At 45.9% G+C, this 15,602-nt stretch overlaps 1 protein-coding gene across 1 annotated transcript in view; it reads left to right on the forward strand.

Moving 5' to 3' along the window:
- The window catches only part of COL24A1 (collagen type XXIV alpha 1 chain), a 910,546-nt gene that overhangs the window by 395,119 nt on the left and 499,825 nt on the right, over nucleotides 1–15,602 (forward strand). Inside the window, exon 9 of the mRNA XM_069641689.1 lies at nucleotides 13,183–13,236. Coding sequence (XP_069497790.1) covers nucleotides 13,183–13,236 — 54 coding nt within the window. The remainder of the gene's footprint in view (nucleotides 1–13,182; nucleotides 13,237–15,602) is intronic.

Below are 15,602 nucleotides of genomic sequence, written 5' to 3' on the forward strand. Positions count from 1 at the left end.
TTGTACCACCTCCATCCCCTTGAACACTTGTCACTCCCATGCTCTACCTCTGCCCTCTACACCTCCTCTCTTGGTAAGCTCATATGCCCCATACATTTCCCACCTACCTATTTGCAGTCAAAAAGCAGAGCTTCTTATCCATCCCTGGCTTCCCCAGGAGCTCTAGTCAGAGATGTCAGACTGTCTCTCTCCCATCCAGCACCGGACAGCAGAGAAATAGTCTGAGTTGGTAGTGTGGTCAGTTGAAAGACCCCCCCCATCTCATTAAGTGTGGTTCCGTGCTGATACTGTGTGTGGTTTGCTCCAGCTGTTACCCGAGTTGCCTACAAGAGGGTGGAAGCAGTGGGATCCTACAGACTTGGTATGACACTAGGGTGTTACAGGACCTTTCGTTCAAAGACCCCAAGAACATTTCAGCAGGATTTCTTCAAAAACATTAAGCCCCGTGTGATGAATTTGATGATGTCATCACTCCTTTCCTAGAGGTAGCCTCTCCAAATGTGGCTAGGGGACAGCAGCCACTACCTGATATTGACCCCGGGGTGGCTATTTGAAGGAGGATCACATTAAGCGAGGCGACCCTCGGGAGGACCCACCTTCATCAGATGAGACATGTAAACACCCTTTCCCTTTTACAGAAATCCCTTCCATTCTTCATGCCTTGAAGGCACACTCTGATCATCCCCTTCAACACTCCACAAAGCCTGCTGACCGTATCCCTCAATAGTCTGTGACAAACACAATGATAAAGACTGAGATGAGAAAGAGGAGCCGAGTAATGCTGAATACTCAGAAGAACCAGAAGGAGCAGCCTAGTGCTTGGAGGAAGCTGATTGGCTCCAAACAACTCCCTTCCTTGCAGCAGGAGTTTAAAAATGGAACAGCTGTAAGTAGCAGGGGAATTCAGCCAGACTGGGAATCCAGGAGACACTATCCAGGAATGCTTTGTCATCTCGTTGTTGGCTGCCGGGAACCACAGAGAAGGCTGTGTAGCAAGGAAGCTCTGGAAGACGGTGAGAGAGGAAGGCCTGCATGAGCTGGTTTGCTCCGCTGGGATCGCAGCAGGAAGAGAAGAGGATCATTCCTGGTGACCGCAGAAACCGAGAAGCAGTGCCAGCACCGCCACAAACACAGAGAAGGGCTCAGGAGCAAAGCACGAGCCACAAAGGACATGGAAGGTAACAGACGAAGCCGGTAAACCCGTCAAGTGGAGGCGGGATGCCAGGGTGCTTCTGTATGTTTGCCGCCAGAGGGCCAGAGAATGCCAAAGAAAGCTGGTAAGCCCGGAGAAGGGAAGCTGGGTCACCAGGGCACTTTGGCAGCTCTGTGCTCTAGCACCTTGAAGCATCTGTGTGCTAGATGGAATTACCAATAAAATATCTCCGTCCAAATAACCGGACAGACTCAAAGGAGATGGTAAAATACTGCTTTAATCTCAATGACGTAAAGAAGGGCGAATAAACACACATCAAATTGATTCATGCAGGATCACAATATCTTTTCGATCATTTGTAGTTTATATAATGCTAGATGTGTCATCTATGAGGTCATCCTCTGTGGCAAGTTGCAAAAACCTATTAAGCGGTGGGATTAGATTAGGGGAATATGTCTACCTATAGAATATATGCATGTTATTCCCTCATTGGCGGAACTCTTATCTGTAAGACCCACCCTGAGCTACTTCTATACATGTGGTGTAAGACACTCATCATATCAGAGAATGTGGCAGCGAAAAAATACTTTGCAACATTGTATGTAAAAGTGCATGTAGGCTATTCTAATTGGTTGGCAACCTAACTCCAACCTTAGACATTCGGCTTGCTAGCAGCACGTACATAGAAACGAAACCCAGGTCCTTGGTGATATGTCCGTTTTCTCCTTGTTTTCCCAATTCGTCTACCCTCTCTCATCGGTAGGCCTCATGCCAGTGTCTTCTGTTTGAAGGCTGACCTTGCCAGTCTGCACTGTCTCGGGACATTCGAGGGGGTCTAGGCACATCATTATCTTAGCTTCGGGCTTAATGAATAGCCCTTGTTTGCGAGCTCTTTGTCATGTTTTACAGGACCATGAAATTGACCAAATAAATAAAGCATGAACCTTGCAAGGGAGTACACCAGCTGTCAGACCATTTGATAAAGGAAGTAAATGAAAGAGGGTTTGAGACCCAGTGTTTTGATGAGTGATGCAGAATATTCGAACTGTGTGAATACAAGAAATGCAGGAATAAAGAAAGAAATTGGCAGGTGAGTATACCAGGTCTCTTGCAAATCGGGGACCCGCACCCATATTGTGTAAAGGAGTTATATGAACCTGGCAGGAGAGTATACCAAGTGTTTTGTGAGTCAGAGAATCCTATGGAAGAGTCATGCCCTTGGGATTTTGAATTGCATTGAATGTGGAAAAGACTTGGAAGGGAGTGAATTGCAACCATCCTCTTGGGCTACAAAGAACGTGGTTATTCTTTTGAACTTGTTTGTGAAGAGAAACCTGGGGAATTGAGTAATTCCCTGGAATTGCGAACATTATCCATTTGTATTTTTTGTTGGATTTATACCTTTTTGTTGAAATTGACAATTTTTGCGCTTTTTCAAGCCAAAGACATTACCCTTTACACCTTAAAGTTAGTTTTAGAATGAGAGGGCTAGGATAGGAGGACAGAGGAAATTTTTGTTTTGGACATCGTGACACAGGGAAGACCATTCATTTTTGGTTTAAGTAGGGGAACACCTCCTAAATTAGGGACATTACAGTATTTTCCCAACACTACTTTCTTTAAATAAAAGTTTATACTAATCACCAGGATCCCTGTGTGTCTGTGTCTCATTCCTGGTTCCTCACATATGGTGTTAGAGTGGGATCTGGCTCAGTTGACACAACCTGGGGAACCCTCAGATCTGAAAAATATAGTCACTGAGCTTCCAATCCCTCAGTAGTTACAGAACAATCTATTGGATTCGACCTATGTAGTAGCAGGAGAGAATTGGTGCAACCCAGAGACAGAATATTAATACCCACTGACCTTATTTTAGTACCACCCTAACCCCCCTGGCACTTACATCAGGATAGCATCTAAGTCTGGGTTATCCTGGCGACATGGCCTATACATCTTAGCAGGCGTCATAGATCCCGAACTGTACAGATGATGTAAAGATCTTAATTCAAAACAGTGGGAAAGAGGCATATCAAATAAAGGCGGGAGAGAAAATAGCTCAGTGAGTCTTAGATAGAGCTTTGTTTCCCAAAATAGAGGAAATCCGGAAAGCTGTTAAAAAGTGAAGAGTGGGAAAAGGCTTTGTGGAGGCAGATTAAGATTCTCCAATAACATCTGAAGCAGTACAACCAAAATCCATTGGCGAGGAAGCTGAGATAATTCCTGATCTAACATTTGATCAACAAAACAACCTCTTGCAAGCAGAGGCTTTCTACATGTGGTATCTAAAGAAGAGGGAAGACTGAAAAGGAGACTAGCTTTCTTTCTAAGAAATGGCCTGTTATACAGAAGTGATCTTAGCCTCATGGTACTCCAAGGTCTCAGATTATGGTGCCTAAAAGTCACAAGAGGATGGTGCTGGAGATTGCCCACTCCCACTTAACATGTGGTCACTTGGGAACAGCCAAGACACAAGAACAGGTAATAAGCCGATTTGATTGTCCTGGAACGTATGCAGATGTGAACACTTCATACTTACCTGTGCCTTTTGTCTGAAGACTAGCTCCCAAATACCTCCTCCAGCTCCACTCCAACCTTTGCCTATCATTGAAGTGGAGAAGACTTCCTAAGTGGGCACTAACAAAAAAGACAACTCATGGTTTGCTGGCTATTGTGCAACAAACTTTCAGTGGCAGGCAAAAGAGTTGTTAGTGGCTTACCACAGAACTGCAAAGATTGCTCTTTGTGTTTCTTAGCTGATATTTTGTGAGTGTGCTTTTTTCATGGTGTTAAAGAATTGTAATTCTACAATTTTCATAAAGCCATTCACTGCATGTCCTTTCTGCATATATCATCTCGCCCTTCATTGTTGTATTTAATAAGAAGAAGCGCAACTCACAAGACAAGATTGACAGGCTGATTTAAATATTAGCAGTACGTTGATTTCGTCTCCCTGAAATATGATCATCTTCTTTTCTCACCAACTCAGCCCTGTAAAGGTAAACTAAAATCTGGACTGAACCATATGCCTCCTCTTATGGGAGTATGGTTGTGACCAGCAAGGAGAGGGATTCATTTTATATATGATACCCTTGTGCCTATGTGCAGTAATGAGCGGCACCCTATAACCCGTGCCAGGTCTATAATGGACTATTATCTGTTGGCTCTTTTATCATGCCAAAACAATTTCCATCCACCTCAATGGTGTAAGATTGTGCATTCAATCATTAATAACTTGCTTTCCTTATCCAGAGGTTTCAATGCCTTATTCCAAGTAACCATTAGACAAGATAGATCCGGCCACCGCGAATGTCGCAGCACCTTGTGTATAGGCGCATTATAAATAACCAATGAATAAATAAATCACACACCATGGCTCTTTAGGCCAACCACATACTTTTCACTGTGAATTTTATTAAAAAAGGAATACATGATTGCTAGCCAGTACATTTCATAATACAGGTTACTGTAACCTGCAGATCTCTAGAGGCTTTGGACTATGCTCCCTCAATGTTGACTATAACGGCTAGGTCTAATGGGAGTTGTAGTACAAAACATTTTAATAGCCAACACATGAACACCCCGGTCTTAGTAATTTGAGTAATAGCTGTTAATTTCTGGTGCTTATGTTTATTTTTGGATCCTGCCCCATAGAAATGGTTCACCTATTATTAAATGTATTTACTTCTTGGGTATTTGTAGCACACTAGCGCAGAACAGACAGCTCCAGAGCAGAGCGCACATGGACAACATCATAGTAAGTTGCGATATTCTTGTAATATTCATTACATGAGAAAAATGAAGGAGGTGGGAAGGAATGAGACCAACAAACCAATGAAGGAAGCTCTCCTCTGCCTTCTCGACACCGTCAGCCTCACACAGCACACAAAAGACCCAATGCATGAGAAAGGTAACATCCTCAACCTAATCATCACTGCACTGCCTTCCCTCCACTACAGCTCTGCTCTCCTGCTTGATTGGTCTGCCCACCTGGCTGTGCCCTTCAACATCCTCTGTACACCACCACAGTCCAGCACTCCCAGCAGAAACACCTCAGACACACCTTCAGGTGCTTCAGGAACTTCCCACTCGTAGCCCTCATGGAACACCTTGCCAATATCCACCTCACATGGACAGAACACCCCCAACTGAGCTGCAACTGTCTACTGGAAGTGCTCAACGCCACCCTCTCAGCCTCCATCGACCAGCACACACCTGTGAAACAATGCACCTGCAGCAAAAAATCCGTCGGCACCCTGGTACATGCAAGAACTCAACCTCAGCAAAACAGTCATCAGGAAACAAAAGAAAACCTGGCGCCGGTCAAGGATCACATCCGACCTGGCACTCCTCAAGGAACTCTGAGCAAGCAGCCGACAGCTTATCAACCCAGCCAAGGCCTCCTACAATCAGAACACCATAGCAGAAGCCGACAACAAAACCAGAGCCCTCTTCAAAGTGGTCAAGCACTGCATCAACCCGCTGCCCACCCTGCCATACTACACTCCATCAAGACCTTCTTCATTGACAAAATCAGGAAAATTCACAAGCACATAGACACCAGCCATGCATCCACAGACCCACCTAACGTACCCCCTAGCGCAATCTCCACACCTTGGACAACATTCAAGACCCTCTCTGCAGAGGACCTGGTGGAAACTCTGGCTGCCTTCAAAGCCACATTGTATACAGACGACATCCTTACAGCATCCATCCTCAACACCCTTCCTGCAGAGGCTCTTCTTCCCTACCTGGAGATCATCAACAGCTCCCTAACTGAAGGCACCTTCCCATCAACCCTAAAGCCAGGACAAATCCTCCCTCTACTAAAGAAACCCACTCTGGATCCTGACAACATATGTAACTATTGCCCCATCACCTATCTTCCCTTCCTAGGTAAGATCATTGAAAAGTGGTAGCTGTGCAACTGCATCAACAAACTGACACCAACAATCTCCTCCAAACCTGCCTATCCGGGTTCAGACCCAGTTGCAGCACAGAGACAGCAACCATACTGGTGGTCGATGACACCCTGAACATCCTTGATGATGGCCCCCCTGCATTCTGGTTATACTTGACCTCTCAGACACTTTCAGCACAGTAGACCACCAAGTGCTCATGGACACCATACATCATGTCCTTCACTGGTTCAAGTCCTACCTCACCACCCACAAGCAGTTTGTTCAGATGGACTCCCCTAGATCGCCAATGCTACCCATCCCCTGTGGAGTCCTGCAGGGCGCCATCCTCTCCCCTGTGATCTACATTCTATAGATGGAGCTGGTGGAAGCCCTCCTAGCCACACACAACTTCCACATCAACCAATATGCCAATGACACACAGCTATACCTCAAGAAACACTCAATAAAGTACACCCACAGGCTCAAAACCTGCCTGTTGCTTATCCAGTTTTGGAATTTCCAGTGCATACTTGAAGCTCAACTTCTCCAAGAGTAAATTCCTGCTTCTCACCAACAACACTGAACACCCAGACATGCAGAAGTGTATCAACCATGAACCTTGAGGGCTTCACACCCGAGTTCACCTCCTGCGCCAAGTCCCTCTGGTTCCACATCAACAAACACCTCTCCTTCAAGACACGCATAGCTAAGAAAACTCAGACAGCTTGGTATCAGCTTCCCCTCATGTGGAAAATCAAGCCCTTCCTCCCTCCATACAGCTTTTGAACCACTGTTCAAGCACTGGTCTTAACCCACCTGGGTGGGGGCAATGTCCTCCTCGAAGGCATCCTGCCGTCCTCCCTTGTGCCCCTGAGAAGTGTCCTACATGCGGCCGCAGGCCTCATCGAGGGTATACACAGATATGGCTACATCACCCGACCCTCATTGACCTTTACTGGCTCCCACTGCATGCACAAATCACCATTTAGTTTTGCTGCATCATCTATAAGGTGGTCGCCCTCAAGTCACCCAGTTAGCACGTGGAGAAAGTCAGCATCTGCAGTGGACAGCGCACCACGAGAGGCCAGGACACAGACTTGAATTTTGCTGCTGCCGAAAGGAAAGGACCAGGATACATGCCTTCTCTGCCTTCTCTGCCTATGCCCCAAGACTATGGAACCTCCACCCCGTCAATAACAGACTTGCCCCCGCATTCCTACAATTCAGAGTAGAACTCAAGACTCACCTCTTTAAGGAGTCTCAACACCTAGGCCATCACATTGCCACCCTTCCCTTCTGACTTGCTAGACGCCCCACTCCTCCCAGCCACACTGTACTGCTATACCCCTACTCGATTTCCCTCTGTATCCTACCACCCCCCCCTGCTGTATATCTGTTCTTTTGTTACCTCTGAAAAGTGCTCTGTTATGCATCTGTACTGCTGTATACCTTTGTAAAACTAGGTCCTCACTCAATAAATACCATAATAATAATAAAAAATAATGATGAAACAGACACAGGGCCCGATTCATGGAAATGGGTGCAGGAATCCCACAAGGGCTACGTGCGGAGAAGGGCACTGTGCGAGCCTGCGCACAGCAAGAAAAATGCGTGCCCCGTGTATTCATGTTATTGACAGCTCAAAGTAACCGTATTCGCAAGTCGTGCCTGCTACACCCTCGACACGCCCACACAAACAGTGTGTGGACTCCCCCGTAAGCATGTCTGCTACTCGGGGACCCTGTGTGGGTCCCCCGTAACTGTATCCAGCAAACTGACAGCATGCGTATAAAAAATCATAACTCAACAATAACTCGGGAAATCCGCATGTGAACCCACGTGAAACATTCTTTTATCCCTCTACACTGCTTATGCGAAACCCTAAGTTACATCATAGCTCTGATTGAGTACACGTACCTGAAATCCGACATGCGACCCTACCTACATCCTGAAAATCATACACGCAAGTGTACTTACGCCTGGGTTCGGGTGGCGGATTTTGTGAAGTACTTGCATAGCCATTTCCAAGCCGAGACGTTGCGCGGTCAAATCGATGAATACGTCTCGTGCCGTGCAATATTGGGTGTGTGAGGGACTGCCTGCAGGCAGTCCCTTTGAACGCCCACTTTTTTGCAAGTTCTTCCCCAGCCCTCTACACAGGCCATGCTCACACTCTTCTCAGAGTCTTGCTCAAGGCACTCGACGCCTCACACAGACGTGCCGAGCCAGCGTGAACCCAGCCCTCTGCACAGGCCACGCTCACACTCTTCTCAGAGTCTTGCTCAAGGCACTCGACGCCTCACACAGACGTGCCGAGCCAGCGTGAAATCCATGCAAGTCCAGGGAAAGTACTGCGCATTCGGTTCCATGAACGACGAAGGCAGATTTGCGCTCAGTTGTGCACGCGAGTACACTCTTTTCCGCACAGATAATTCCATGAATCAGGCCCAAAGTGTGCGCATCAGACACTAAGCAAGCTTGAGTTTTCCAATGGGGAGGCAGTAGTGGTGAGGGCTTTGGAGGAAGAGAGCCACATAGTGTTGGGGACTTAAGTGCAACCCTCTGAATACTAACATGTTGCGTCAGGAGCTTTAAGACTGAGGATCTTAGTAGGGTGCTGTCTGATAACGCTTTGGAATGGGTCACCTTATTGGTGAAGGACATTATTTTAATTTCAATGCTGAATGGAATTAGGAGCCAGCAAAACTCTTAACATTTGTGATCGATTGAGGTATAAGACATTAAATTGACAACAAGCCTAGCTACTTTTTTCTGATTATGCATGGATGACCAATACAAAGGACATTGGCAGTCCAGCCCGCAAAGGATGATGCCTCTGTGTAAAGATTCCCTGTAATTGGTGGAAAGGGCCTCACTGATAGACCAAGAACTGTTTAGGGGATTGTTCAATTTCAACTTCCATTTCATCAGATTTTTTTTTTATTGCGAGTTTGTCGTCAATGTGAATGACTAGTCTCTGAAACGATTTGAAAGAGAAGGTGGGGAGGGAGCTCCGAAATCCCCCACCCTTGCAGTGGAAGAGAAAAAGATGATGAGCAGAAAAGGAGGTGTGTTCTCTGTATCTGCATCCAGTGCTTGTGATTAACCCAACCCAGTACTGATTTGATGTGATCAGGGTGTACCTTTAAGATCGGTTATTGATCCGGTCTTTCTTAACTCAGCGCGCAACACTAGATGAGCGTCAGTAGCATATATTGAAAGACTGACAAGCTTTATGAAGAGCTTACAGTGGAACACTGTTTTTTTGTAATGCACTACATTGCCACCAGTGATATTGGGTAGGTGTCCTTGGGGATGTCTAGGATGTGTGCCCACTGTCCCAATGCACCATAGGCCGATCAGAAGAACAGCCTTTTCAGCTCCCTTCTGAAACTCATATGATAAGACTATGATATGGCATTTGTAACGCGCCTATACACAAGTGTTTCAAGGCGCGACGAGGCAGGCGGGGGGGGGGGAGACAACGATCCTACTAGGCCAGGTGTCATTCAGATCACGCAAGTGCAAGGGTAGGGGGACTGGGAAAAGTTCAAGGGGAAGGGCAGAGGGGAAAGTATAGTACATGGTTAGTAGAACACAAGATAAATAATAGGGCCAGCTGGTGGCAAGTGCAAGGAAAGTGCAGGACATGGTTAGTAGAATACAAGATAAATAATAGGGCCAGCTGGTGGCAAGTGCAAGGTAAGTGCCGGGAAAGGGGCTGTAGGATACAGAGACAGTCCCGTAGTGCAGGTAGGCAGTGCAGGGAAGAGTGGCTGGGCCAAGGACCGAGATCGGTGAGTGGCCCAGTAGCAGATTCAGTGCAGGTTCAGTGATTTTAGCAGGGCAGAGAGAGAGAGAAAGCGGAGGCAAAGAGGAAGGTTTTGAGGTGCTTCCGGAACCGGAGATGGTTCTCCTCAGGTTTCAGGGAGGCAGGAAGGCTGTTCCAGAGGGAGGCCCCTGCTGCGGAGAGAGATTTACCACCAGCTCGTTGCTTGCAATGTACGAAGGTGGTGGAAGTACTTCTTTTTCCTACTTCAGTGTCTGCGGGTCACGAAGAGTTTTCTGGCATCCAACCTTAACCTTCTTGCAAAACGGTTAACTGAAATGATCGCAGTGCATGCCTCTATAAAACACACTTGATACTGACGAATGCTAAAGAATAGTAGGAGAGCGGAAACATTATTAATTGCATTGACAAACATATATTCATGTGCATAAACCCCCAAAATACTGTTTTGTGCCGCTTACAAAAATTCTATCAGAATGAATGTAAGAAAAGTTTTTTTTCTTTTTGCGCAATACACACAAGATAAATGAAAATAAGAAGTCTCAAAAAATGTTGACGCAAGTGATGAGATGAGCTTGTGCATCACACGACTTGGGCCAAAAAACGAGCGCCCAATTTGCAAAGGGCGTTTGAAGGTGAACAATGTAGACGCTTAGCACAGCCAGACAGTGGACCTGTCGTCTACAGGTGGAACACAGATGGTGTCGGATTGGCCCCTCAGTCTTTCGGCCCATGACCGGGCCGAAATCGTCCCGGGGGAGTGGGGGCCGATTTCTGGCCATGCCTGGCCCGATTTGGAAGAAAAATATGTGGTTTTTTTCTTCTTTTTTTTTTCTTCAAAAAGCCTTTCATCCTTCTTAGGTCGATAAATGAGTACCGACACATGTTGGGTGATATTGTATGCATATTTGTTCCATAAAAAAGAGCTTAAGTGCTCTACAATAACATGTTATCATTTGGCCTTGGATGTCTGCTTGGATTCACAGTAAGTTTGTGTACTTAGGCACAATGCTATTTGATGCCACTTCCTGTTTTGTCAAGGGGTGAAAGGTCATGTTTCATTGCTTCCCGGGATGTCACTTTGGAGTGGGGTCAAATGACATCACTTCTGGTGATGTCATCAGAGGTCAAGGGTCGTGAGGTGAGGGGTGGGCCACTTTTTTGAGGCAAGGGGTGGGCCACTCTTTTTTGGCCTATTTCTTGCCCCAGTCCGACACTCAACAAAGATATAAGCAACACACAGTGAACTGACTGAGCTATATGACCGATCTTGTAGTCATTTGTATTCAACAGCTATAGTTCAAAATATCTTATGTGGAACTATTTTCAGGCAAACCAGACGCAGAGCGCAATCCGTATGTGAAAACTGTATAACTAACGCTAGTTATCTTTCCGAATGTATTTCAGATGTTGTCAACTTGTTATCTTTTTGACTAGAAACGTGCCATTAAGATAATTGCTTTTGTAACTTCTGCAACATGTAGTGCTATTATTTGACATTTTTCAATGTGGCTGACTCAGTTTATATTCTTAAAAGATTAAAACAACCTGGTAGCCGGAACAGTTTAGTATATGTTTGGTATGTGCATGTATTTCTGTTCTCTATTTGCCTGTACAGAAAATTATTCACAGAGGAGAAATATCCATTTGCATATCAGTCTGGTCGCACCCACAAGGACAGTCCAGCACCGAAATGCTAGGTAATGCTCCCCTGAACAAGAGTACCATCAGCAACCGTAGACACGTGTTTCGGCCTTATTGGGACTCCTCAGTGAAGGGTGCAGTGGACTAACATGTGGTCGTAGACCCTCTTGATTCTATAGAACAGGGAATGTGACCCATGTTCGTTCTCAGTACAGGGGCTCCCACACCCTTCTCCAATCCTTAATCTAAGAAATCTCAGCAATCTGAGAATAGATCCTAATGGCAAGTGCGCAGATTTTTCATGAAACTGAGTGGCACTCTCCCTCAATGCACATCCCCGCACTCGCATCAGCAAGTGGTTCAAGGGAAAGCGTTAATACATCAGGCCAGTAGGAGGATAGTGCAAAGGATGATGGTGACATGTTTACTGTGCTAAATCATTTGAGAGTGAGAGGTTTAGTGTTTAAATGTGTAACCTACAAAGCCCCTACGACACAGTTGCGGAATCTAACTAAAACCGGCCTGCACAGTGCTCACACCTAAGGAGCTCTGGCCAAAGGCTGCACACTTTATGCTTCTTGAGGCTGTCCTCTGAAGATCATAACTTCTCCCTCCAGGTCCCTAAAACATGGAACTCCATGCCAGTCAATGGGGCTCATTATTTTCCCTGGTCCAGAAGAAAATGCCTGTAAAATTGACCGTAATTCCAGTACTGGCATTTTTTTACAGATTGGGTAAACACAAGTTTGCTGGTGGGGGCCAGGTATATACCTCCAGGCCTGACCCAGTAGATCGGGCCCCCACAGGCAAAAGAATGCCACAATTACTGGCACCAGTACTACCAGTGCTGGTCAGTGCGGCAATTCCCTCCCATGGAGTCCTATGGGACTCTATGGCATGTGGAGTTACCAGCATTCCCGCCACACATAATATTCTGGTGATACTGGTAATCAGGTGGCGGGAATGCTAATTCCGATTCAATGGCATCCCTCCAGAATTACTGGCGGGAAACACCAAACCCGGAACGAGGCCCAAACTCTGGGTTTTGTGCCTGTTGATAGATGCGAGCTAAATACTTCTGGAGGCTTCTGGAGGCTTTTTGGGTGCCCAGCCCCAAAAGAAGCCGTTATCTGGTGCAGCCTTCAACAGTGGGGATTATGATCTAGAACCCCTCCAAGAGATCCATGGGATGATATGTGTTACACAAATGTATGAAATCCATCTATAGCAGGCATGTGTAGATGTTGTGGACAGCAACGCCCATGATCCCTCACCATTGACTAAGATGGCTAAAACTGATGGGATTTGTAGTCCAAACCATCTGGCAAGCCAAGGATTGCAGACACATCTGCAATGTTACATTCTGCAAAGATGCAAATTGTGACGTGGCGTCCTCTGTGGTGATGGCGAAACAGTTTGAAGGTTACAGCATATACATTGTCTCTACTGAAAAATGATGTGCTACTTGAACAGGGGCCAGTTAAAGCAGTCTCCTTTATCACTTCTATTTACACATAAATGAAGGGTGACCGTTCATATATGAGAGTGCACCTGCATTTTCATGAGGTGCAGCCGTTGACACTAAAATGAAAGGCCTGAATCTTGGAAATAGCACCAATGTTGACACAAACTCCATATGTTCTTATTTTATTAAGGACCCCCCTAATGCATTCATTCTTGTTCTTTTCTTCTCCTAGGGTCTTCTGGGCATGGCGGGCAGTGCTGGGTCAGCCGGTTACCCTGGCAGGCAGGTGCAGTAACTACGCTATGGCTTTTTACTTTTGCTTGTCTGAGTGGGCGCTGATTTATTCGGGCATGTCTTTCAGTTTTTGAGGCCCTAAAGTTTAAGATTCATGGAAAGTGTGTAGAAATGTTGAATCATGTATCAACATCATAATCTGCCTAATACATTATTAGCTACCTGATTATAAATGAAAATGTTAAATAGCCTCTGATTTGATTGACATTCATGGCCGTGTTTCATCATGGTTTGCCTATGGTGTTTACCAAAGATTTCCTTAAGACTATTCTGAAATGGTGTTTTAAATAAATAGTTTTGGAACAGCTTTAGGGTGGTTTAATGTTTATTCTCGTCTTGCTTCCCAATTTGCTGTTCCTGGATCTCTCCCTGTGTGAACGTCCAATCCAAACTCCAGGCCCTAAGTCATTGTTAATGCACCCTTAGCACTTGCTCCACTGCACGCTCATGAAGCATCGGAGACACCTTGTTGAAACTCCTTTCAGATTCCTTCAGGGAGATGGTGCTCATTGTCAAGTGGCCCGTAGAGAACCTACAGCGAGGTTCAATGAAGGCACTATGATGTCTCTTGAATTACGTTGCTGTAGATTTTATTTATTTGACGTTCACTCAGACTGATGTAGCTATTTAAAATAAGCAAACATCTTCAATAAGCATTGAAGCGCTGTTTCAGGTTGTTATTTCTGGCACCCATTCTGGAGCTAGGCAAACACACCTGGGTCTGAGATCCAGTGCAGCGTAGCACTGGAGTATAGTAGCTCCATCAGCACTTGAGCCCCGAGACTGGTGGCGAGGTAATGCAGAGATGCAATGGCCGACTTCAGTATCTGAGTTCTCTGGGGTCCGAGTGTAATGCGTTACTGCCCCACAGGGGTGTTGCTAGGTCTGGAAAAGATCTGGGACTGGTGGGATTCATGGCTAGCTATAGCCTTTTGGTTGAAGTCCTGAACTTCTATCCGGAGCTACAACCAAAAGACCTGGAGCTATACCCCGCCCCCCCCCCAGCGACCCACCCCTAGCAACGCCTCTGCTGCCCCGCTGTAATACATCTAAGCATGTAAATCTGTAAACACAAACTGCACAATGTGTTTATGCTGGACCATTTCAGCTACATCTCTCTATCATCCAAGATTCTCTAATCTGGTCTGAACCAGACTACACATACCATAATGCAAAGCACCTCAGGTTTGAACTATGCCTGCAACAACAAATGCCACATGGTCATAGGAAAGGTCAGAGGTGCAGAAACACTGAGCTACTAGTTCAGAACTCCGTTATGCTTAGCCCAGCAGGGCATCACGGTGTGATGCAGACTACTGGTCCCTTGTGAGGAAGGCTTTAATTTTAAAGACATCCACAACACCTTTGTGCTCTGATAATTAGGTAATTAGCATCTGTTATCAAGAACTTTTGAAATCAGTATTTTCTCCCATCATGCCATACATTAATTAGTATTAATCAGACCCTCTATGATATTGCGGTATGAAATGGCAAATTTAGTGTCATGAAATGGCACATTTTACGGCACAAACCTTTATTTATTGCAGCATTTTTGTGGCAAATTTGTAATGATTGGAGGGTGTAAGACTGCCCCATTGCAGGAAAGAAGCAGCGTGCAAGGCTGCAAGAGAGCCAGGGTGTCATTATTTCTACCGTTTGTATCAATTTAATAGGAAGAATCCCAGATATCTCTGGCTCGGCAGAACAGTGTTTGTTTTGGCTATGTTTTGGTTCAATGTGCATGATTATTTGATAGTATTGAACATTAGCCATTGTAATGCTGCAAACATTCCCCTTCTATGTTCTGCAATCCCCAACCACCCACACACCTCTCTCACCACCACACCTCACACGTCTCACCAATTCTCCCATCACAACTTGCATTCCTGAACCTCTCACTCTCAATCATACACATACTCACGTGCTCTGTGACACTGCCAAGTCACAGTTTGCACTCCCAGTCCCTGCCACACTCCAAATCATACTCCCAACTCACACCTTACGCTCCCCAATTCCTCCCGCAGTATACAGTCCTTCATTGTTTAGTGCTACTTCTGCATCGTGCATCCTTTATCCCATTCTATCCTACTCTTCCCTCATCCTTTCTCCCAATCTGCACCTCACTGCCTCTTTCTGGCCCACCGCATCCTCCCTGATGTCTGGCCCAGTACCCCACTGCTTATTCTCTGCTCCCTTGCCCACTTCTCCCCCCTCTGACCAACTGCTCGCCCTCTGCTTTCTTGACTACCACTCCACATCTCACCCATCACCCCCTCTCTACTGTCCCTCTCATTTTGTGACAATTTCTTAATGTTTAATACATTTAGATTTTGAGCAAGATACTCAAAAATGGGGCAT

Source organism: Ambystoma mexicanum, chromosome 1q (genome assembly GCF_040938575.1).
Source record: "Ambystoma mexicanum isolate Mex_15411 chromosome 1q, UKY_AmexF1_1, whole genome shotgun sequence".
Taxonomy (NCBI): Eukaryota; Metazoa; Chordata; class Amphibia; order Caudata; family Ambystomatidae; genus Ambystoma; species Ambystoma mexicanum.